The sequence below is a fragment of the Aspergillus tanneri genome, assembly GCF_003426965.1.
Source record: "Aspergillus tanneri strain NIH1004 chromosome Unknown AapTan_1_pilon_pilon_pilon, whole genome shotgun sequence".
NCBI lineage: Eukaryota > Fungi > Ascomycota > Eurotiomycetes > Eurotiales > Aspergillaceae > Aspergillus > Aspergillus tanneri.
The window spans coordinates 3,432,917-3,455,886 of record NW_022984628.1 but is presented as its reverse complement, the minus strand read 5'-3'; the positions used below and the strand labels follow the sequence as shown (position 1 = coordinate 3,455,886).

General features: G+C 48.4%; 7 protein-coding genes across 7 annotated transcripts; 4 read left to right on the top strand and 3 right to left on the bottom strand.

The window, feature by feature from the left end:
* Positions 1-837: 837 nt before the first annotated feature.
* vtc4 (putative vacuolar transporter chaperone (Vtc4)) lies at positions 838-3,555 on the top strand (the record flags this gene model as incomplete). The annotated part of the gene is made up of 5 exons (XM_033567804.1): positions 838-842; positions 906-1,368; positions 1,456-1,701; positions 1,755-3,069; positions 3,149-3,555. 5 exons carry the CDS (start codon positions 838-840, stop codon positions 3,553-3,555), a joined length of 2,436 nt encoding a protein of 811 aa, XP_033429799.1.
* A 393-nt stretch (positions 3,556-3,948) lies between these two features.
* Positions 3,949-6,588, bottom strand: dppV (dipeptidyl peptidase DppV; the record flags this gene model as incomplete). The annotated part of the gene is made up of 8 exons (XM_033567803.1): positions 3,949-4,090; positions 4,171-4,382; positions 4,462-4,694; positions 4,752-4,974; positions 5,033-6,032; positions 6,105-6,343; positions 6,403-6,454; positions 6,524-6,588. The coding sequence occupies 8 exons, from the start codon at positions 6,586-6,588 to the stop codon at positions 3,949-3,951; spliced, it is 2,166 nt and encodes a 721-aa protein (XP_033429798.1).
* Positions 6,589-7,228: 640 nt separating this feature from the next.
* Positions 7,229-10,119, bottom strand: LIG1 (DNA ligase (ATP) CDC9; the record flags this gene model as incomplete). Its single annotated transcript, XM_033567802.1, has 4 exons — positions 7,229-7,774; positions 7,832-8,062; positions 8,133-9,948; positions 10,052-10,119. 4 exons carry the CDS (start codon positions 10,117-10,119, stop codon positions 7,229-7,231), a joined length of 2,661 nt encoding a protein of 886 aa, XP_033429797.1.
* A 794-nt stretch (positions 10,120-10,913) lies between these two features.
* On the top strand, positions 10,914-14,477 carry ATNIH1004_003121 (uncharacterized protein; the record flags this gene model as incomplete). Its single annotated transcript, XM_033567801.1, has 2 exons — positions 10,914-10,946; positions 10,995-14,477. 2 exons carry the CDS (start codon positions 10,914-10,916, stop codon positions 14,475-14,477), a joined length of 3,516 nt encoding a protein of 1,171 aa, XP_033429796.1.
* A 2,244-nt stretch (positions 14,478-16,721) lies between these two features.
* On the bottom strand, positions 16,722-17,996 carry ATNIH1004_003120 (translation initiation factor eIF5; the record flags this gene model as incomplete). Its single annotated transcript, XM_033567800.1, has 1 exon — positions 16,722-17,996. The coding sequence occupies one exon, from the start codon at positions 17,994-17,996 to the stop codon at positions 16,722-16,724; it is 1,275 nt and encodes a 424-aa protein (XP_033429795.1).
* Positions 17,997-19,851: 1,855 nt separating this feature from the next.
* On the top strand, positions 19,852-21,766 carry ATNIH1004_003119 (bifunctional hydroxyethylthiazole kinase/thiamine-phosphate diphosphorylase; the record flags this gene model as incomplete). The annotated part of the gene is made up of 7 exons (XM_033567799.1): positions 19,852-19,951; positions 20,009-20,185; positions 20,240-20,375; positions 20,452-20,865; positions 20,919-21,295; positions 21,351-21,451; positions 21,512-21,766. 7 exons carry the CDS (start codon positions 19,852-19,854, stop codon positions 21,764-21,766), a joined length of 1,560 nt encoding a protein of 519 aa, XP_033429794.1.
* A 577-nt stretch (positions 21,767-22,343) lies between these two features.
* ATNIH1004_003118 (putative isochorismatase family hydrolase) lies at positions 22,344-22,853 on the top strand (the record flags this gene model as incomplete). The annotated part of the gene is made up of 1 exon (XM_033567798.1): positions 22,344-22,853. The coding sequence occupies one exon, from the start codon at positions 22,344-22,346 to the stop codon at positions 22,851-22,853; it is 510 nt and encodes a 169-aa protein (XP_033429793.1).
* Between the last annotated feature and the right edge of the window lie 117 nt (positions 22,854-22,970).

Here is a 22,970-nt window from a genome sequence, read left to right as displayed (position 1 = left end):
GTAATTTATATATTCCGTATGTAGAGTAAGGCAAGGAAGAAACCTTGAATAGATGCAGGATAAGTGTTAGAAGGTCAGTGTAGGTTCATTATTACTACGGAGAGAAGTGAGTGCTTGGTTACATGGACGGAGGCCTGCGGAGTCTCTTATACCACCTGCAACAACCTGGTCATACATAGCTGAGGATATATGAAGATCGACGTCATTGATTGGATGCAAGTGAGGTATCAATTCAGTGTCAGCTCGATGAGACGGTGACCATACGGAAAGGTAAGATACGGTCCCCAGCACGATAATGTACTTTAGTTTACTTCTTAACCACATGGTCGAGTGAGTGGTTGACAATCCTAGGGAACAAGAGTTGACCAACCAGAGATGGTATAGCGGGCAGATTGGGGCGAATCGAGGAGATTGCTAAGACCAGATTCTCGGCGCTCATAGGATGTCGGGTAATCTTGCGTATTCTGTGACACCCACAATGTGGGGTTGCGTAATCGCAATACCGTCCACCAAGGATGAGCTAATGCCCCATCCCGGTCTTGAGCACTCTTAGGTACAGTGGTTGTGCTACCTACTAAACTAAAGCTATCGCGCAACTTCCCAATCCCTACAGCAATCCTCAGTCTCGTCTGCAACAATCGATTCATTCCCCTGGTCCCTTTCCCCCCTCTTGTGACCCAGGATGCTCGCTCTTATTCCCTCAAATCTTCCCGATTCCTGTGTTTAATCCTCCCTTCCAGTTACACCCCCTCTCTTCCCTCTTATCCCACTATCCTCGATCATATCTTTTGTCTATCACTTTCTAGCCTCTAGGCCCGTTCAATTCCTCCACTCACAATGAGGTAAGTCAACACCCTGTCAACTCCTGCGTTGCTTGCGGCCGCTCATCATCTGCGCCCTTCCAGGTTCGGGGAACATCTCCGGTCGTCGATGATCAAGGAGTACTACTGGTACTACATCGCCTACGAGGACCTGAAGAAAGCCCTGAAGACGGGATATGTCACTGAACCATCTCCCGAAAATAACAAACCGGATCGAAAGCCATGGACCGAGGAGAACGAGAAAGAGTTTGTGTCGCTGCTCGAGAGTGAACTGGACAAGGTCTTCACCTTTCAAAAGATAAAGAGCGAAGAAATTGTTCGACGCATACAGGTCAGTGAGACGGATGTCAGCGATGTCATTACCCGTCTAGACAGTGCGTCTGAATCTCGTCGCGGATCTGTCCGTTCCAATGCTGCGCCTCCTTCCGACGAAGATTTCCTTGTGCTCGAGCAGGTTTTGAGTGACATCATAGCGGATGTTCATGATCTGGCCAAGTTCACCCAGTTGAACTACACGGGGTTCCAGAAGATTATTAAGAAGCACGATGTAGGTTCTTTCCTTGAATTACGTACCGTTATTAGGGCCCGGGAAAAAAAGAAAAATAATAATACAATGGTCTAACTCGCGGGATAGAAACAAACCGGATGGTACCTCAAACCAGTCTTCGCTGCCCGGCTGAACGCGAAACCATTCTTCAAAGATAACTACGATGCTTTTGTGGTGAAGCTATCCAAGCTCTACGATCTGGTTCGGACCAAAGGAAACCCAGTCAGGGGAGATTCGGCGGCGGGAGGCAGTCAACAAAACTTCGTTCGGCAGACAACGAAATATTGGGTCCATCCTGACAATATCACAGAACTGAAGCTTATAATTCTCAAGGTATGCTATATAATCTCCGGCACTCACAGAAGCACCCAATCTAACCAAGAAAGCACCTCCCCGTTCTTGTGTTTAATCCCCGGAAAGAGTTCGAGGAAAAGGATACGGCTATCTCGTCCATTTACTACGACAATACCGACACGTGGGAACTCTATCAAGGGCGCTTGAAGAAAACCGAAGGAGCTGAAGCCATTCGATTGCGTTGGTATGGGGGTATGGAAAGCGACCAAATATTCGTCGAGCGGAAGACCCATCGGGAGGATTGGACCGGAGAGAAATCCGTCAAAGCGCGCTTTTCACTAAAAGAGAAAAACGTCAATGCATATCTGTCCGGCCGTATGACGGTGGAGACCATTTTCGAAAAAATGCGACGGGAAGGTAAGAAGAGCGAAGACGAGATCAATGATTTGGAGCAATTGGCGCGAGAAATCCAGTACCGCATCATTACCCGAAGGCTAATGCCCGTCACGAGAACTTTCTATCACCGGACTGCCTTTCAGCTCCCAGGTGATGCCCGAGTCCGTATTTCCCTCGACACAGAGTTGACCATGGTTCGAGAGGATAACCTTGATGGCCGTCGGAGAGCGGGAGACAATTGGCGTCGCATGGACATCGGGGTTGACTTCCCATTCTCTCAACTCCCGGCGGAAGATGCGGAGCGATTTCCTTACGCTGTATTGGAGGTTAAACTCCAGATGCAAGCCGGACAGGAGCCACCGAAGTGGATTAGGGAGTTAACGGCCAGTCACCTTGTGGAAGCGGTTCCAAAATACAGTAAATTCATCCATGGAACTGCGACCTTGTTCCCGGGACGCATCCACCTTCTTCCGTTCTGGATGCCACAGATGGATGTCGATATTAGGAAGCCCGCGACGCGTCAGTTCGGTATTCAGCGACCTCTTCCGAGCACGTCGATATCCGCCAATGAAACCCAGGAAGATGATGATTCGGACGAAGAGGAGGACCACAGAGGACAAGGCGATGGCGGAGAAGACGACCAGAGGCCCCGCAATGAAGCGGATGACGAATATGGCTTATTCGATGATAATGACGGGAATGCCCTGGATATCGAGGAACGAGTTGCCGCCCAGCCGCTCCCTGGAGACGAGGATTACCCACTGTATGATTCCGACGAGGAGTCTGTCTATTCAGATGAGCTTGAAGAGGCTCGGCGAGTGGGGGGGGTTTTCTATTACCGGCAATTGGTCAATTACTACACCCATCGGACTGGAAATGCAGTGTTCAACGGTCTCAAGGCCCTCATCCCACGACCCAGGCCGACGAATCTACCTGCACCTGAACAACGGGGCATCGCTGTAATGGGAAACCAACGAATTCACCGGCGTTTTGCGGCGCCCAAGGGTAAACGTAAGAGTTTTTTGTCCCTCCCTTCCCGTGTAGTCCGTCCACTCTCTTCTACATTTGCCACGTACCTGACTCACTGCAGGTATTCATGTTCCCGTTCGCGTGGAACCAAAGGTGTATTTCGCTGCCGAGCGGACTTTCCTTTCCTGGCTGGAATTTTCCGTCCTTCTAGCCACCATTGCAGCGACGCTGCTGAATTTTGGCAACGACTATATCACATTAGCTTCGTCATGGGCTTTTACCATTTTGGCCGCTCTGGCCCTGGTGTACAGCCTCATGCTATACATCTGGCGGGTGGACAAGATCCGCAAACGACGGGATGTCAAACGCGTCTATTATGAAAAATGGGGTCCTACCGTCCTCGGTGTCGGTCTCACGGTAGTGATTCTGGTGAACTTTGGCTTGAGAATGCGAGAACTCGATTCGATGGACAGCCACGATAATGACTATCCAGGGACAGGCACTGGCGCTAGTGCGGGAGAGTTGTGATAAGAGTGTGAATTCCTTATTTCAATTTTCATACTCTACATCTTGACTTCCTGGACTATGGCCAAGGGTTGTACGACTCTTGCGTATTTTTTTGGTTTTATTTTATTTTATTTTTCTGTTCACTAGACTGGGTGCATGAGCAATCGTGGTGTGTGTATATGAATGAATGTATGTCCAACAGCATTCCTTTGAATTGGTCCAGGCCGGTTAGATCTGCCATAAAACTGAATGAAGATATGGCAGGCTACGAGATGGAAAGTGAACATAGTCATAATCAAAAATTGTCATTATGTACCCGGTGAATCTAACTGTACAGTAGCAGAAGTACCATGGATATTGACAGGCACAACTCCACGAAGATTAAAGGATAATCGTTAAAATCATGGACATCAATCAGGGGTTAGTGTCAACAACGGGGATGACGGTATCATCCAAGCTGACTGCATGAGAGTTCGTCTTTCCGACGCCGGAATAGCGATTGATCCATCCCAGGACCTGTTGATGCCAGACAAGGCTGTTCTCCTGATTAAGGACCCTATTATATTGTTAGTATGGATAACATGAAACAGAGTGACTATGTATCAGAGATGCAGAAGTAGATCCATGGATACGTACCAGTGATTCTCATCAGGAAAGTTCAGAAGACGGCTTGGAACACCTCGTTCCTGGAGGATGTTGAACAGAGCCAAGCCTTCGGAGATGGGAAGACGGTAGTCCTTGTCGCTGTGGACAATAAGCTGGGGAGTGCTGAATTTGAGGATGCGCTCCGGGGCAGATGGGTCCCAGCGGCGGTAGTTATCCCGGTTGGCCCAGAAAGTACCATTGAACTATAGGGGAGAGAGTCAGTATACAGTACAAGGAACTTGAGTGAAAGAAAGGAAAGAAGGGAAGAGTAATATGACATACGTCATGTTCAATGAACCACAATTCCTCAGTGGAAACCTTGGCATCGGCTACGAAAGTGCCGTCGTGGCTGACCAGGGCCTTGAACTTGCGGCCAAGATCACTTCCCTGGATCCAATTGATCATGAAACCACCGTAGCTGGCACCTGCGGCAACGCCGTTCTCGGTGTCGACGTAGTCAAGATTGTCGTGGACGTATTGCCAGCCCTTGACGAGGTCGTCGTAAGGCGCTCCTCCTGCGTAGAATGTTAGTGGGAGTGAAGGGTTTTCAGGGCCATAAGTGGTACACATACCCCAATTGTTCTGGATCTCATCGGTGAGCTTATCACCCCAACCAGTGCTACCGGTTGGGTTTGGTGCTACAACCACGTAGCCTTGGTCTGCCCACACCTTGGGGTTCCACCGGGTGCTCCACGAATCAGCCCACGAGCCTTGAGGGCCACCGTGGATGTAGTAAAGCAGGGGATACTTCTTGCTCTTGTCGAAGTTCTCGGGGTAGATAACGAAAGCTTGGATCTGTTTGATCGCCAGCGTTAGTCTGACTCAGTTCCAGCATGAAAGGGGATATACATACGTCGGTCCAGTTGCCCTTGAAGTAGATCTCACCAACATCGGCAGGGCCAAGTCCTTTGAGTTCAGGATCAATCTCATTAGCAGAAACCAGGGTCTTGATAACACCCTTCTCAGGGCTGGCGGTATAGACATTCCAGCTAGTCCAGATGGTACTGCCGGTCACCAGCAGGGTGGAACCAGGCAACACATAATAGGAACTCGCAGCGCCGCCGTCCGTGAAGTTCTTCGGCTTGAAGTCATCGCCGGCATCGGCGGGGACGAGGAACAGGCGGGATCGTCCCTTGTCCTCGCTACCGACGACAATGTTCCTTTTGTCAATCCACTTGGCGCTGTCGGGGGAGCGGTCCCAGTCTTTCGCAACGGCTCGAATAGTATCCTTTGAGCCAATGCTGTACACGTACAGGGTGCGACGATCCGACTCATAGGCTTCATCAGTCATCTGGAAGTAAGCGATCTTGTCGCTGCCTGGAGAGAAGACTGGGTTGCTGGAGTCTCCCGCAACACCGGCAGGTGTTCCGGGGCTGTGGGGTCCATTGATGGCAATCGCCTTAGAAGATCCATCGTGAGGCGCAAGATAGATATACGATGTCGTGTAGTTGGCACGAGGAACGTCAGGTGCCTTGCTCTTGTAGGCAACCCATTTGCCGTCGGGCGAAATGTCATAGTCCGAGGCACCCCCGTTAGGAGGGTACGGGCTCTCAGCATTCTTGACGGGAGAAACAAGGTTATTGAGCCCTCCCTTGAAGCTGTACTTCTCGCCAGACTTTTTCAGAGTACCAGAGAAGACAGCATTGAATGTCGTACTGAGATAGAAATCCCAATGGCGCACAAAGATGCTGTCGTAAATGCGGGCAGTGCTTAGAGGCTTAGCCGCCAACTCCGCATTGTACGCAGTGCCGTTGGCATACGACTCGGCGTAAGCAACGAAGTTTATGTCACCCGAGTGTGTAATGACCGCTTTGAGACCAGAGAAGGAGGCAGGCAGCGAGGCTGCTTTGTAGCTGTCGGACAGTTCGTATTAACAATTGTGGAGGTATATAATGGACGGAAAGAGAGCTAGCTCGGTAGCTTACCCATTGGCGAAATTGGAGATGTCCGACACCCACAGCTCTACACCCCCTGGGATGTCTGCATTGGTGCTATTGATATAGAGCACGGTCTTGTCGTCCGTACCCAACCAGGCAATCTCTGAGACATTACTGTCATTGGTCAGGAGCTTGATGTCGCCAGACTTGATGTCTAGTAAGTTCCAGGACTTGTGGCCTTTATGGGCGTCGAACGAGTATTGCGAGGCCGAGAACACCGCAAGTTTCTATCTCCATCAGCCCCAATAGGGTTCTCAGGAGTACTATGGGTCTGAGGGTAACTCACGCCTGCAGGGTTGGGGACAGCTTCAGATCTTCGTGGAGCACTGATCAATTGCCTGGGGAGACGATTAGGTCAGCTAGCTCCACCGTGGGCGGGCCGAGGGACAAGATAATATGGTACATACTCTGGGGTGAAGGCCAAGGCAGCGGACGAGAGCGCCGCAATCGAGAGCCAGCGAAAAGCTCCCATGGTGGACAATTCGAGAGTCGTAGGCAGGATGGCACAACAGGAGAAGCTTCAACAGCTCGAGAGAACCGAGAGAGCGACGACGGGCTCTATTTATTTGTTTGTTTATTGAAGGAGCGCTGAACGCCGCCAAGACAACCTACAGGGCCACCTTCCTGAATCGGTTAATCGGGCATAACGTGACCCGCAGGACAAGCAATGATAATCATGTTACATTGCATCTTTTCCGCCAATCATCGCGGGTTTCCCCACGTCTTGGGTTGCATTGCCAAGACCGGGCAGCATCCCGCGTCGTGGATGGCATCATCTCGCAAGATGTCGCCTGGCAATGAGCAATGCCGGCCTGCCCAATTCGAGCTTCGCCGGCCGCTGATAAGCGCTATCTCTCTCTGCCGTCTGGATTCATTTAAATCCCTCCGTTCTAATCCGGCTCTAAGCTGTGTTGGGCGTTCTCAATCGTATCCGCGCTTACGCGATGTAATCGTATAATGTCGACCTAGGGGAGGTCCTTCCGCTCTGACCGTCGGCTTCCCTGTCAGACCAACAAGATGAGAGACAATTCATTCATTCCAGGAACAGTGCTATGTGCTATAATCCGTACATTAAATTCAATCGACTTCAATGGATGTGGGTGAGGCTAATGCTAATACTCAAAATCGTCGTCGACGCCTCCCTTCCCGGTATTCTCTTTCACGACCGCTTCCTGCTTTCGATACATCTCGGCTACCGCTCGCGTCGTAGTGGCCTGCTCAGGCTTCTTATCATCTCGGGATTTAATGAATCGTGGGAAACGAAGAGAAACGCCTTTACTACCCCCCGTCACTCCGACGAATTCATCAGCCGCTGCCTGGTATCGCGGGCTGAGGGTTAAGTCGGCCGTCTTAACTTCCCAGACGAGTCGAGGCTCAAACCAAATATCGGGCTGATCCTTCGGCACGGTCGAATGTGAATAAAAGGGCTTGGGTCGGTCAATGATGAGTGGAGAGAGCTTTTGGTGAAATTCCTCGAGGATCGCTTCGGAAAAGCCTGTGCCAATATTGCAAATCGTTTCGTAAGTTTGCTTGCTTGAGTTGTATGCCGCTAAGAGGAACGCGCCATAAACAGAGGTGCGCTTGCCACGACCATAGTACGCTCCAAGGACGATAAGATCAAGCGAGTCACCGACACCAGCGAGGTAGTCCTTTTTAACCTACAATCGCAATTAGTTGCCAGTTGGGATATGCCGCCCATGCTCCCTAAGACATACCTTGAGCCAGTTGCGACTCCGTTTGCTGGGTTCATAACCGCTTTCCTCCGTATCCAGCATTTTCACCATGAGCCCTTCACACGATGCTTTGACGCTCTCGTCAAGTAGATTCTGGATATCATCTACCGCGTTGCTATTGCCATATTGAGCGAATTGAAATTCACCCTCGATTGGTTGAAACGACTGATGCAGAAGTTCTCGCCGTTGCCGGAACGTGCTCCTAACAGTACTCTATGAGTCGTAGCCAGCATAGTCAGTGGGTGGACACTCGATAAATAGCATGGTTATCTGGGGGAATTACCTCTCCATTCAGGAATAGAAGATCGAATGCAAACACACACACTTTGACTTTGACATCTTCTGCTTTGACATCCTTCCTCTTGCGCGTCATGAGCTGCTGGAAAGGCAGAACCTTTTTGTTTTCCGTGTCCCAGGCGACTGTTTCACAATCTAGAACGAAGCTTGTCACCCCGTCCTTAATCCAGCTATCAAGCTTAGCGAGCACATCGGGATATTTTTTGGACAGATCTTCCGAATTGCGGGAAAATATCGCCGAAAACCCCTTGCTGTCTTTTTGTAGCGTAGCTGTTGCAGCAGGGTATTGATGGATAGAGTCGGGCGCAATGTAATGGATCTGTGCCCTCTCCCCATCATACTTATATTCACACGTAAAGTCCTTTCCTTCGAATCTGTCGAGAACTTCGGTAATGGATTTCGTTGGTTTAGCGAGCATGGGTTTGATGGGGATACTGGGCTGAAGCTTGCAGACTTTGCCCAGATTCATCAATCCTTGCTCGAGCATAGCAGGGATAATTATCTCATAAGCAGGTAACTCGCTGTATACCGTCTTCAAAATAGCTTCACCCTCGGCCATCTTCTCCGCGGATGGTGTCTTCTCGCCCTTCACAGCCGCTTCATGCATGACAACGGCCTGGGCGAGTGCAACAAGGACTGTCTTTTCAGCGAGACCAAGCCTCAATTTTCCTTCCAAAAATCGGACAATATATTTAGCTTCGCTGGGACCACCCTTGTTCTTGGTGATATCAACACCTTTGCCACCCTTTCCGCCTGTTCCTGCATCAGCCGCCGAAAGGAGTTTTTTGATACCAGATATCTTCTTGTCCTGGGAACCATGACCCTGGACTTTTGCAATCCCAAGTAAGCCTTCATGTACCCCTCTGACAGTTAAAGGCTTCGGCTTGAACATAGTAGGCTGGTTTGATCGACTCTTCGTGGCTACCAAGCCTAGGTCTCCAATTTCATGCTGGTCGGCCTTGATAACAGCTAAACTGCGGCCTGTGCTCTCGCCAATCGCCTTCATGATCAAGGACTCGCCAATCCCGAGCTCGATGCCTGCATAATCCGCAGCGAGTTTGTTGATCATCAGCTGGACCGTCGGGAGGAGGTCTTGCGGAGTCAAGCGTAGGACTTGGCGGAGAAACAAGGAACAATGAGCAAGAATTACCAAGCGTTTGGAGGTCATCTCAATAAGAGAAAAAGTAGTACATAGTGCCGCATAAGGAACGGGATCACCAGGTTTCCAATCAGGATATGGTTCATTTCCACTAGCTTTTAATGTGGCCTGGACCTTTTCCATGGTTTCCTTCATCGCCTCCGGCTTTTCATCTTCTTCGCTAGCAGATGAGGCCTCTTGTTCGGATTCTTCTTCTAGATTTTGCTCCCCAGACGCAGTCTTCACTGCGGGCGGGGACGGGGTTTTCTTTACATCGGCCTCTTTTTTTGCTTTCGGACTCTTGGGGGACGGAGATTTTCCCTTCGGAGACTGCAATAGAGGGCTCTTCCGCCGTCTTTTAGGAATAGGCTGTATGTCACTTCCATCACTGTCTTCATTGTCCCCGGAGGTTTCTCGCTTGAGGTTGTTCGGCTCGTGATTCCAATTCGTCTGGCCTTTTACTGTACTAGCGCCACTGAAGTCCGCCGTGTCGACCTTGTCAGCATAAGTTCCATTAGTACCGTTCTTATTGACATCCGGAGCGTCGTCCGTAGTCGTGGCTTTTGCGGTGGTTTTTGAGGCCTTGAATTCGTTTCCAGAAAATGCAAGGGTTGTTTGTTTCTTGGGCGCCTCCTTGGCATCGGAATTGGAGCCAAAAAATCTTCTATATGCCCAGAAAGCAAGGATCAGTAACCGATACCGGCGAAATATGTATATGCTGATACACACTCGAGAAACACTCGAGGCACAACCAAATACAGACGCACCCGAGAGTCATCTGGGAGTCACGAACATACCCCAGTGTAGCTTGCTTCCTACCCTTAGATTCGGACATCTTCAAAATTGTATACGAACCACTGGTTGGGAGCGTGATATTCGAGAAGGGACGAATACCTCCAAATTTTTTCGACTGGAGAGGCAGGAATGAATGAATAGATATAGAATTTTTCGGGATGGCGCAACAAACAACCCGGGGGACGTCCTGCGATGTCGAGGCAGAGGGCACAGGTCTCCGATAACGTAACTGAAGCGCAATCAGAGCGCGAAGAGTGGGCATAGACGTTTTCCAAAATGTCCTTTCCCTTAACTAAGCGATCATGCAGCACACAGTTGAATAAAATAATATGTACAGGCAGCCCAGATCCGGCGTCAATTAATGAAGTTTATAACCTGTCGAGCCCTTGATATCGAGTGAAGGCAGCAATAACGTGCCCAAGTCGGTAGCCTATGCGGAACGCGACGTGACGTGACGCGAATCCAATTAAAGTCACGTGAGACATGCCCCAACAAAAATCTTCAGTAATTGACCTATTTAATTGCAGTACTACCAGGTATAGGATAAGCATCGTCCTTTTAGAACATAGATCCTAGTTTCTACAACCTTTTGGTGTACTGTCTTCCCACGTTCTGAAGTTGCAAACAGCACAAACATGTTGATCTACACCGCTTTATAGTTGCGGCAGAAAATGTTGGCGGAGGCGGAGAACAATGACGATAGACGACTAACGGCTTCAGTCTTCCTCGATGCTGGTCTTTGGATTTGGTAATGCTCATGCTCGAAAGTCAGATGGTTCGAATATAAGGATCACCAATTATCTCCTCCGCCTGGCAATCATTTTTTGAGACCTCATGGAAAATTCACGGCAGGAATCCTTCAAACAGGTATGAGACTAATTTCAATTTGATAACCCATGCTAATGACGACTGAAGCTCCGCACGCCATGTGTCGAATTAAGTTCTGTCGGCCTGAAGTTTCGCGGTCGACAAGCATCGTCTCAGGATGTCTTTCGTGCCCTCACCCCTGTACATAATGTCCTAATCGAACTCGCCAAGAAAAATGCACTGGATGAGAAGCTCGCCGAATATGCCTTCTTCCCACTGTCACATATTTTTAATGAGACTCAGAGCATTACTGCCAATTGTCTGGAATTAGCTGTCAAATGCTTGCGGATTCTAATTGTTTATGGATGGCGGGAACGACTCTCTTCTCAGATGGGCAAACAGCTCATAATTCTGCTGACACTGATTGTGGGTGGTACACCAGATAAGACCAGTACCGGCGAAACTACACAATCCCGGCCGGCGGAATTGGCTGTTGCAGGGCTTGATTGCCTTTTGGCTATTTTCAATGTCCTGGAAGGGCCTATGGCCGAACGCACGATCTACCATGAGATTGGTACAGCGACAATAGTAGACCAAACGGTATATGTCTTACTGGAAGGCATTGTCGATGACAAGTCCGATGAGATATGCGTCTCTGCAGCAAATGCGCTTCAAGCGCTTTATAATCGAATTTCTGACCGAGTCGTTCTGGCTAGTATTATGCCGCGGACGGTCTCAGTTTTAGCAAGAGTACTAAAGCCAACAACACAAACACGACATTCCTATAAGCTACTCTGTGCCTGCCTTCAGACACTTACGCACATGCTCAAAGTAGCCCTTAATGATCAAGCTGCGAGTACGCTACCGGAAATAGCTAACCGTTCCGAAGCGGGGGATGATCGACTCGTGCTTGATGAATCTTGGCTGAAGGCTACAGCAACTCAAATTAAACTTGCACTCGCAAACATTATACAAATAAGACGACATGAACGGCGGGAGGTACAAGAGTCATTGTTGGAACTCTGCTTAATGGTAGTGGAAGAATGCCAAAATACGCTGCAGGAATCAATCCCTATAGTTGTCGATACCCTCGTCGTTCTATCGGATTTCGAAGAGGATCATGGTCCTAACCATGCATATTTGTCCTTAGTACATACTGCTACTGCTTACCCTGCAGTATTGGACTCCTTGAAAAACTCGCTTCATAATTGGATTACTGCCTTTCCAAGGACAATGCAAAGTAATGATGAAACAGCAAAACAATGGGCTCTCAAACAAATAGCAACGGTCTTCCAGATCCTGTCTCAGCTGCAGTCTAGATCTGACACTCTCACTACGAGTCTTGCGTCAGGCTTGTGTGACAGCGTCACTACTGTAGTGACTCAATCAACCGGTGTTCCTCAGCCTTTGAGTGTTGAGTCGTCAAATGTACAGTCTTTGGAAGTACTCCATAGTGAAAATAAATCCACGTGCTTCCCGCCTATACTTTTGGAACATAGAAGCCAGCAACAGACTCTGAGTGACCTACAGTCTATGATTGTCAGACTTAACAAATCAGAAGCGGGTAATGACATTACACGACTGATAATTAACCAGATCCATCAGGGAGATGCCTTATCAGTAATCGCACCTTTCTGGCTGGCACTTTCCTTCCTAAAAAGCAGCACGCAGCTCTCGACAGTTTTTGACGATTTAGTCTCGTTGGACGAAGTTGAGCCTTCGTCTACGTTCTCTACGAAGGCGAGCATGATCGAGGAACTGTATTACATTGCACTACCAATATTAAACGAACCGTTATCCAATGAATCAAGGGATTGGAGAGTTTCAGCACTAGCCTTAGAAGCGGTAGCGCTTCAGGCACAGCAACTTCGAGAAGCATTCCGTCCAGAACTCATGGATGCTTTGTATCCTGTGCTCCAACTTTTGGCATCCAACAATGCCAATCTACAGACACATGCTATGGCCTGTTTGAATATCCTGACAGCATCTTGCAATTATGATAGTACAAGCAGCATGGTCATTGAAAATGTTGACTATTTGGTCAACTCGGTGGCGTTGAAGCTCAATACTTTTGATGTATCGCCATATCCGCCTCAAGTTCTATTCATGATGGTTAAACTATGCGGCGCACGGTTGATTCCTTACTTGGATGACCTGGTAGATTCAATATTTGGGATTTTAGATCTTTATCATGGGTACCCCAAACTTGTTGAAATGATGTTCAAAACACTGGCTGCTATTGTCGAAGAAGGCACAAGGAGCCCATCGTTTCTAGCAATTGGGGGTGACCAAGAAGGCAGTTCTGTTGACCATCACAAAGAACGGTACAAGAGACTTCAAGTTGCTTCCCTGGCCGAAGACCTTGCAGCCCACAAGGCGAAACGTACCAAATACTCGGAAAACCGATCTGATGAGGCAAACGAAGCACTTTCCCATCCGAAACGGCCATGGACGATGGAAACTACTGAGTCTGATAAGCCAGATCGTGAAATCGTCTCTCTCCACGATCCGGTGGGTGACGGAGAATCTGATGAGCCGCTACCACCACCTCAAGAGCCCGAAGATCAAGAGAAACCCTTAGGTAAATCACATAACATCTTAATACACATTGTCAAATCGATTCCTTCTCACCTTTCATCGCCTTCACCATACCTTCGTCGCTCTCTCCTCTCTATCCTCATTCAGGTTTCGCCTATTCTGGCTGCACATGAAAACAGCTTTTTACCTCTGATCAACGATATGTGGCCATCTGTAGCTGCGAGGATTACTTTTCCGTCTTCGTTCGGAAGCTCATCTTCTTCGAACACTCTTATGACCAGAAACTCTTCCGACAATGTCGACGACGGATATAAATCAGGATTCGAAGAGCATGATTTCAAAGATGAGGTATATGTTACTACAATGGCCTGCAAAGCTATCGAGGAGATGTGCAAGAATGCCGGTGATTTCATGGCCTCCAGGGTCGAGAGCGAGTTTCCACGATGGAAACGTATCTACCATCGAGCATGGGAGAAAGTAAGCCAAGATGCAGAAAAAGCAATAGAACGACGATCCCAACAGACGAAAAAGGCAAAAGAACCTGATCTGCTATCTTCTCTGGGTCTATCCCAGTCACTGTCCCTAACCACAGTTGGAGCTCCTTCGGGTGCCCGAGCATTCACACCACACCACAGTCTTTGGAGGGCACTACTCACCCTGTTCATGACACTTCTCACTCATGTTCGCCTTCCATTATCCATGGGGGACCAGATATGCGAGTTCCTCGGGGTGTGGATTGCTCAATTTGCGGGTCCAGAGCACTACTTCTTTTATCATCAACAGAGTACAGAAACAAACAACCGGAGGGATTCCAAGCCACCGTCTTCCCTTCAAATAGATATTGATTCTGTCGAATCTGCCATCAGAACAATGGAGACGTGGAATGCCGATCTGACCTGGTTTATCTTTCAAAAGCAGAGAACACAGGTGCTTGGACTCACCGCCCAGACTCGGACACCCCAAGTCCCCAAGATGACCGAGGTGGATGAAGGAGCCTTGAAAGCATGGTCCATGCCGGGGAGTGGGTTGAAATTTGTGGATTTGGTGTTCTAAAGTGTATAGCATGAGATAGGACATCTACATTATTTCTAGACAGCTAGACTATTTACCTACAGTATTTATTCTGACTAGGTAGAGTTCTTAGAAGCAACCTCTACTCTGGTAGATTCGTTCATGAAGCTCTCGAAGACGTTCGTAGATGCGTCCACCTCTTCCAGGATGCTAACAGTAGACATGATTGGGAATGGTTCAAATTCAGCTTTCATGTAGGCTTCCAAAGCCATCATATTTCAATATAAATATCTGAGAGCATTAATCAGGTTATATAGCTGCAATTCTATTCTATTCGGGAAACGGTTTCAAGCACCAATGGGACAGAATCCCGCTTTCCTCTGGGCATAACAGATTGCCATTCTGGTCTTGTTGCTGATTACTTTGTATATACAAATCTTGATTATCCCCTGTTTGTTCATTGATTGTGCAGCTTACATTATGCCTCTGGCGACATCTCCTCTTGCTTAATGAATGGTCCATTGTACGAGATACCCTTTTGACAATCAAGGAGATATGGTAAGGTTGGTGTTCAAGTTGATTTGTCTAATCCTTACAGCCTGTTGGGTGGTTAAATATTGACGTTGACCTTGTAAATACATTTGATTCCCATCCCAATGCAATTGCTACATTCGGGGTTTCTTATTAGGGAACAAAAAAGGACAAAAATAGAGGCTAAAGCAATTTATGCATTGACTGACCTATCGAATAATAATAAATCTGACAGGTGTGTAGCTGCAACGTCACTAAGATCCCTAGTTGACCTGGCATGCAAAGTCTAAGCACTGTACACTGATGATATCTTCAAGGATGTTCCTTTTCAATTGTGTCGCTTTAATACGAGCCTGCAAATAGTATGTCTGATAATGGATTGACACAGTCCTGATACTCCATTCTATCTGGGCCATATTGTGGCCTGCAGGAGGCTGAATTTGGTATCAACTTTTACGCAAAAACAGTCAGGCAAATTTCCCCAATCTGTTCGAATTTTTAGTTGCATGACTTGATATTATGTCAGAACCCCAGCTGAGTAACATGGCTTAATCATCCTCCGTTAGTCGTTCAAGCATTCAATGTCTTGGACTTAGTAGTCGCTCTTTTATCTCGGTCACAGATAAGTCGCGAAATACGTCTTTCGTGCCGGTCTGACATTATACCGGCCCTCGATGCTCGTTGCCATGCAAGAGCTTGACCCGGCTGACAGATGTGTCATTGCTACTATGTTGGCGCTAGGACGTTCATGTACCAGAAATGTGATTCAAAAGACCTTTGGCACCACGGTACACTTGTAGAAGGGAGATTTTTATATTCATTAATTCTTCCCCCCTCTACACTGTCTATGTATACAGAAATGGAACCTACCATTTTGACGCAATTAAGCAGTCAGTGTCCTGGACCAACTGCTGATACGAAAGAAAGTGGAAACGAAGTGATGGTTCCACGAAAGATATGCAATTATTGGCATGGTCAAAGACTGCTTCACTATATACTGACTACGCCAATGTCCTCAGGGTACTGCATCAGATGGAATCCATCTCTGTGCCCTTCACTTGCTTGGATGTCGATCCTGACTCTGTGGGCAGCCTTTAAAATATGACTGTACATGCTCAGTTGTCACTGTTTTCTGGGCCTAGCGACCACAAACTCAGGCAGGACGATACTTTCAATAGTCAGAACCTAAACCCACTTGTCCGGAGGTAAAAAATGTGGGCTGTCTTGGTTCTCTGAAAATGCCATAGCCTCTTAGATCAAAAAGCTAAATCAGCCATAGGGACATTGAAATGAAAATAGTCCTTCAAGAACTGTATCGAGATAGCGTAGAAAAAAACCGCATAAAGTCTCAGATTTCCAACGCGTAGGGAGGAAGGAGAGAGGAGATTTCGATATCTTAATCGGAACTACATACTAAGCAAATGTCCCTGCATTAAAACAGCGACATCTAAAAGACGAAAGTTGTAAGCGCTTTCAAGACCTACTTTGTATGGATGGAGTAAAAAGAAGTAGTGATTGGTCGATAACTATCCCAGTAACTAGAGTCCTTTTTTTTTTTTTTTTTTTTTTTTTTTTTTTTTTTTTTTTTTTTTTCAATCCTTTTTCTTCCAAGTAATAGTAAGGCGAGGTAGCTGACTGAAACGACCGAATAGTAGTGGGTTGTATGCGAACTGCAAAACCATAGAAACTATTAAAGGAAAGGTAAAAAGCAAAAGTGTCTCAGAGCATTCGAACGACAGGCCATTGATCCACAAACTACTCATCATCACTTTCATCCTCACTTTCAGCATTTTCAAGCCAGTTGAGGAACGGCTCGGCGGCCTTGCGGACCTTCTTACTGGTCGCAATATCGACGTACTTCTTGCTGGCCTTGGAACCCCATGCCTTAAGGGTTTCCTCAGACACGATATCATTCTCATAGTAGCCGAGTAGGATGGGAGAAATTTGAGAGATCAATTCCGGATGATCCTTGCCGACAAAGCGTTCGGTACCGCCCAAGAAAGCCTTCTCATGGCGCTCCGAGGTGATCAGCTTCTTGAGAAGAGCGGCACGAGACGCGATCTGCTTGGTGATCTTCTTCTCATCAAAGATGGTTTGGGCAAGCACGGCTAGGGTCTTGTGCTTAGATTCGATGCCATAATCCTTAGCCTTCATGTAGATCTCCACATCGTCCACTTCAGCGGCACCGCCTTTTTCAGCAGCACTGCTAAGGATCCAGCTACCAAGCTCGTCATAGGCCGACGGGCCATCAGCTCCGGCCTCGTCGTCTCCGTCGTCAAGGACGAGGGAGCGCTTTAGATCTGAAGGCAGGTCCTTAGCACGAGCCTTGACAGCCTCCTCGGAAACATCCACAGCCCATTGATCATCATCGATATCCGCTTCAATGCCCTGGGCATCCGATTGAATACGGCGAGTAAGTTCATCATCGCTGTTCGCGGCCAGAGCTTCCTCCCCATCCTCCGCGTCACCGTTGTCGGAGTTATTGCTGTCTCCTGGGCTATGATTATCTCCGTTCGTTGTGGAATCATTCTTGTCCTTGTTCCGCTCACGACGGGCCTTCTTAGATGCCTTGTCTTTTTTCCCTCCCTTGGTCGAGGTGTTGTTCCGGAGAATGAAGGTGCTCAGTTTCAGACGGGGATCAACGTCGGAACGCTGTCCGCAGGCTTTGCAGTCCAGAACGATCTTGTCATCCTTGATACTGACGTCGGTTTCGGGGTTCTTGCACTTCTTGCAAAGAACGAACTTGGAAATAAACCCGTCAAGGTAGTCTTGAAGTTTACCGGCATCATGGGCACCGTTGATGATCCAGCGGTCATCGGTGGGCTTGGCGTTCGCCTGAGCACCAAGTTCGAAGCCAAAATACTTGATCACATAGGCGGGCGGGCGGCTGAGCGATTGGGCGACCGAGTTAAGGTTGACGACGACGGTCTTGATTCCATTGCCCTTGCCCTCGATCTTGGACTGCAGGCGCTCCATTTTATAGCGGTAGAAGGGATCGCTGACATCGCGACGAATGTTGACAGTAGCCATGATGACGATTTAAGGATGTCTCTTTAGAAGATCAAATGAACGGGTTGTCTGAAACTGGAGGGATTGAGGAGCAAAGATGCCTTGAAATGACAAGACATGCGTAGGGAGTTCCTTTGTCGAGAAATGGTGGCGGTTGAGATCGTCTCGAGGAAACGATTAGCACAGCGAATACGGCAGCCCGAAGGTTTCAGCCACAAGACTTTGAATGTATACTACAAGGTTTCGGCGCGATGCGAAACGTTTGCAGCTTGAGCGGCAGGTGGTGTTCGAAGGATCTGACGCAGGACGAATACATAGACAAGTTCTCGACAGACTCTGTTTCTGTGGCTTTCTCCGGCAGTTAGAGAGAGAAACCAGGGGATGGTTCTTCTGGAAGATGGCGGGAAACACGCCTCGTCAGAACTCGATGAATTCGAAATTGATGGATAAGTGATGAAAGCACTGAATCAGACTAACCAGAGTGGGGGGAGTGGTTAGGACGACCAAAACGTAAGCTGTAAAACCGAAAGCTGTGTTTAACAGCCAGGCGAGTGGTTGCAACGAATTAGCAGCACCAAGGGCTGATGATTTGATGATAGGTGTGATGGGAGTTGAGTGACAAGAGTGAGTGGAAAGAGGGAGAAGAAAGAGCGAGAGAAGAAATTGCTGCCAAACAAAATAAAAAAAAACGGGTCCGCAGCCGAAGCATGCCAAGACCTGAATCCCACTGCTGAGTAAGCCACACCGGAAGGCCGGACCATTCAGTTCCGAGAGCACGCCAACATCGGTCTTTGCGGTTATTTGGCCGTAACTCCTTAACTCCGACGCGAGATACCGCTCAACCGTCGTGTTTTCCTCGGTCCATCAGAAGGGCCTGCCTCTCTGGAGAGCAGGATTCAGCGTCAGTGTGGCACAGAGTTGTTGCTCGGTCATTCAAAAATGTCAATGCCCCCCGGTGGAGCAACTTGCCTGTCTCTCTCTCCGGACTCTGTATATGACCGATGTTTCACTTCGCGGAATCATACTTTATGCCTATGCAGATACCCGTAGCATGAAGAGGATGGGCAGGTCTAGTCGGCATTAGCCTCCACTTAGTTACCGAATGTCGATTCTTCGGTGTATTTGGCATGCCCTGACAGGTGCCCGGATTATTGAACATAATGGGGCGTTAGCTGTGTCATTTGAATCGTCCCCGGACCAGATCAGGTTCTCTTCTAAACTCTCAGTACAATAGGAACTTGGGAGATATTTTTCTGATAGTAATTGGAAATGTTTTACACATGATGTGGTTAAACTATCCATCTTTCTGCACATACATAGGTACAAGGCATCCATGGATCACTTCTCTGCCATGGGCATCCTCAGACCAGTAACAGTAATAATAATTGTATTCTCGCGAAGCTAAACTCCGCATCATTGTATTCGACTTGTCACTGGACTCCTACAAGGCTAAGGAAATATACTAGGTTTGGGTCCTTGCCCAATCCTGGGGCGTTGGATTTCCCGCACAACATCATCTGTATCGAACATTGTGGCCCATACATCTGCTATATTACTTGCTGTCAAATATGCACTTTAAAGGTTTATTTGTATTTCGCCTGTGGATATATAAAAATGGAAATGTTAAATTGAAGTTGTTTTGTGGCCAATGACGCAAGTATGACTAACGTACCCACACCCCTCAACGTCATTTTCTCTTGTCCAGAGTGACTTCTGCGCCTTTCCGCGGAATTATAGCCCTAGCATGCGGTCCTGTAACCAATTGGCCAACATATTGCTATAGGTTATTGTATCTCGTTGGGCCCAAAGGCAATCCATTGTTGCTTATTTGCATCTGGTTCTCGTCGGCCCCACGTGCCCCTCATTGTTACAGAAAATGCAGTTTGACCTTTCCTTATACCTGGTCACTGACTCGACCCCAGCCATTCTCAAGGGTCGCGACTTATGCACCGTGGTGGAAGAGGCCTTGAAAGGAGGTAAGAGCTTGTGGTTGATTCTCTGGATTTTCCCCTGTGCTGATGCGAGTCATGCAGGTGTGACGCTGGTCCAGTACAGGGACAAAACCAGTGACACCGGGGAACTAGTACAAACTGCTAGAAAACTGCACCATATCACCCGGAAATATGGGGTTCCCTTGCTGATCAATGACCGCGTGGATGTTGCTCTCGCCATAGGGGCGGAAGGAGTCCATCTTGGTCAGGATGATATGGGTGCATCTCTGTTTGCTTGAATGATATTCTGCTTCCGGGACTAATGCTCTATAGGTATTGAGGAGGCGAAAAGGATCCTCCCTAAAGATGCCATAGTTGGTATCAGTGCTACTTCGATAGAAGAGGCCCAGAAGGCAGTGGATTCCGGTGCCGATTATCTCGGAATAGGAGCTATGTTTGCGACTCCAACGTATGTCGCCATCTTTGACATATCACCCACTGTACTTTACGGTTCTATACTTGTGAACGTGACTGACTGCCACCAGCAAAACCAACACAAGATCTATTCTCGGGACCGCGGGCACTCGGGCCATCCTTGATGCCCTTTCGACCTCCGGTCGCTCGGTCAGAACCGTATCCATTGGTGGAATCAACCTCTCTAACGTGCAGCGAGTCCTCTATCAATCTAAATCTCAAAACAAAGGTCTGGACGGCGTCGCCATTGTCAGCGCCATTATGGCCGCTGACGATCCCAAGGCTGCTGCCGAGGCGTTCGTTCAGCACATTGCTACTCCGCCTCGATTTGTGCGTAGCCTAGTACCTCCTCCGATTCGTGATGTCCTTGCACTGGTTGAGGATGTGCCGCGAATCGTCCACAAGGTTGTGCAGGGAAATCCGTTGGTGCACAATATGATCAATTTTGTTGTAGCCAATTTCGTCGCCAACGTGGCTCTGTCAATGTATGCCAATCTCCTATTGTCTTTAGAGATTATCTCCTTTGACTGGTATTTAGTGGTGCATCGCCTATCATGTCTCCATACGGAGACGAAGCAGTTGATCTTGCCCAGTTCCACGGCGCTTTGCTCATCAACATGGGAACTCTGACCAACGAGAGCGTTCCCAACTACCTCAGAGCAATTCATGCATACAACGCTCGCGGAAACCCTGTCGTATATGATCCTGTCGGCGCCGCTGCCACACACATTCGACGCCGGGTGGTCAAGCAGCTCATGGCAGGCGGATACTTTGATCTCATCAAAGGAAACGAAGGAGAGATCAGACAGGTCTACGGAAGTAGCGGAGTGACTCAGCGTGGCATTGACAGCGGGCCAAGCCGCCTCGATGGTCAAGAGAAGGCCGAATTGGCGAGAGACCTGGCCCGAAGAGAACGTATGATCTCATATTCAATTCCATACGAAACCAATATGCTAATTGATCCATTCAGGGAACATCGTGCTCCTCACTGGCGCTACTGACTATCTTAGCGATGGGGAGCGAGTGTTTACCATTGAGAATGGCCATGAGCTACTTGGACAAGTCACTGGTGTACGACCCCCCCTCCTTCTTTATTTACAGCAGACGAAAGAATGCCAACACAAATAACAGACTGGCTGCGCCGTCGGCACAGTATCAGGATGCTTCCTAACCGCCCACCCATCCGACAAGCTCCTAGCCGTCCTGGCCGGCATTCTCATGTACGAGATTGCTGCCGAAAATGCCGGTTCGAAGGACTATGTCCGAGGACCTGGAAGCTTCGTCCCTGCGTTCCTGGATGAGCTCTACGCCATCCGCCAAGCGGCTATGAAGGGTGACCACAGCTGGATCTCGGGACGAGCAAAGGTGCAGGAGATTAAGTTGTAGGGGAATTTGGATGCAGAGAAAGGAGATACCCGAATACTGGATGGAGATATGACTAGTTAGTGACTACGTACTACGTAGATAATAATAAGTTAATGCCTCAGGCAGTAATCGTCCCCGCACTTCCCCTCGCGATTCCCCACCCGATTTCCTCCGCCGTTCGACTTTCTCCTTTCTTTCCTCTTCCTGTCTACACGTGTATCATTGTGCATACCAACATATCCTAGTAACAGTTCATCCTCATCGTTGAAATAAAAATGGCATCCATCTCCCGTGCCGCCCGTATTCGTGAGTCCCCTAGATCCAATCTACAGACATCGATAACCTGACAATGACAAAACAAACCAGGCAACCCAGCGCTCTTGTACTGCCACCCATAAGACCCATACCCTCCAATGTGCTCAACTGATCTCATACCAGCATCTGCGACCTACAAGAGAAATTCCGCCCAGTGATCCATGAATTCTCAAAACTGTACCTTGCCCTTCCTCAAACCCACAAAATATATATCCAAGAGACAGAAATCCCAGCACATACATACTAAGCAGAACTCCATCCTAGAATCCCAACCACCTCCAAAATGCTCCAAGCTAGCTCTACGCTCCAAATACCCACATACGTGACGACACAAAACCGCGCGAAACTCGGCGACACGATCGGCGAGCTGCAACCGTATCTCCAAGGCGCGCATGTGCGCGCCAACGTCGACAAGACGTTGTTTTCAATGATCACACCAGAGATCGAAGGCCTCTTGCCGAAGGTTGTTGAGTCGACGGATAAGACTGTCCTGGATGCTATTATTGTCGGGATCGAAACGCATATCTGTGTCACGCAAACGACGTTGGATCTGCTCGAGCGGGGACACAGGGTGTATGTGCTTGTTGATGGGGTGAGTAGTGTTAATGCGGAAGAGAGAGGGATCGCCCTGGCGAGGATGAGGGATGCCGGGGCGGTTGTGACTACGAGTGAGAGTATTTTGTTTGAGATTTTGGGTGATGCGGAGCATGCGCAGTTTAAGATGGTTAGTGGGCTGGTGAAGCAAATGAAGGGGGAGACGAAGGGGTCTTTGGAAGCGTTGTCGAAGATTTGATTTGTTCTTTGGATTGATAGCTCTATGCTATGCTGGTTATTATATACTCTTACGAACGAGTTATGAATTGCACTGTAGACATATCGACATTCAATATTTCTCAATTTGGTTCCTGGC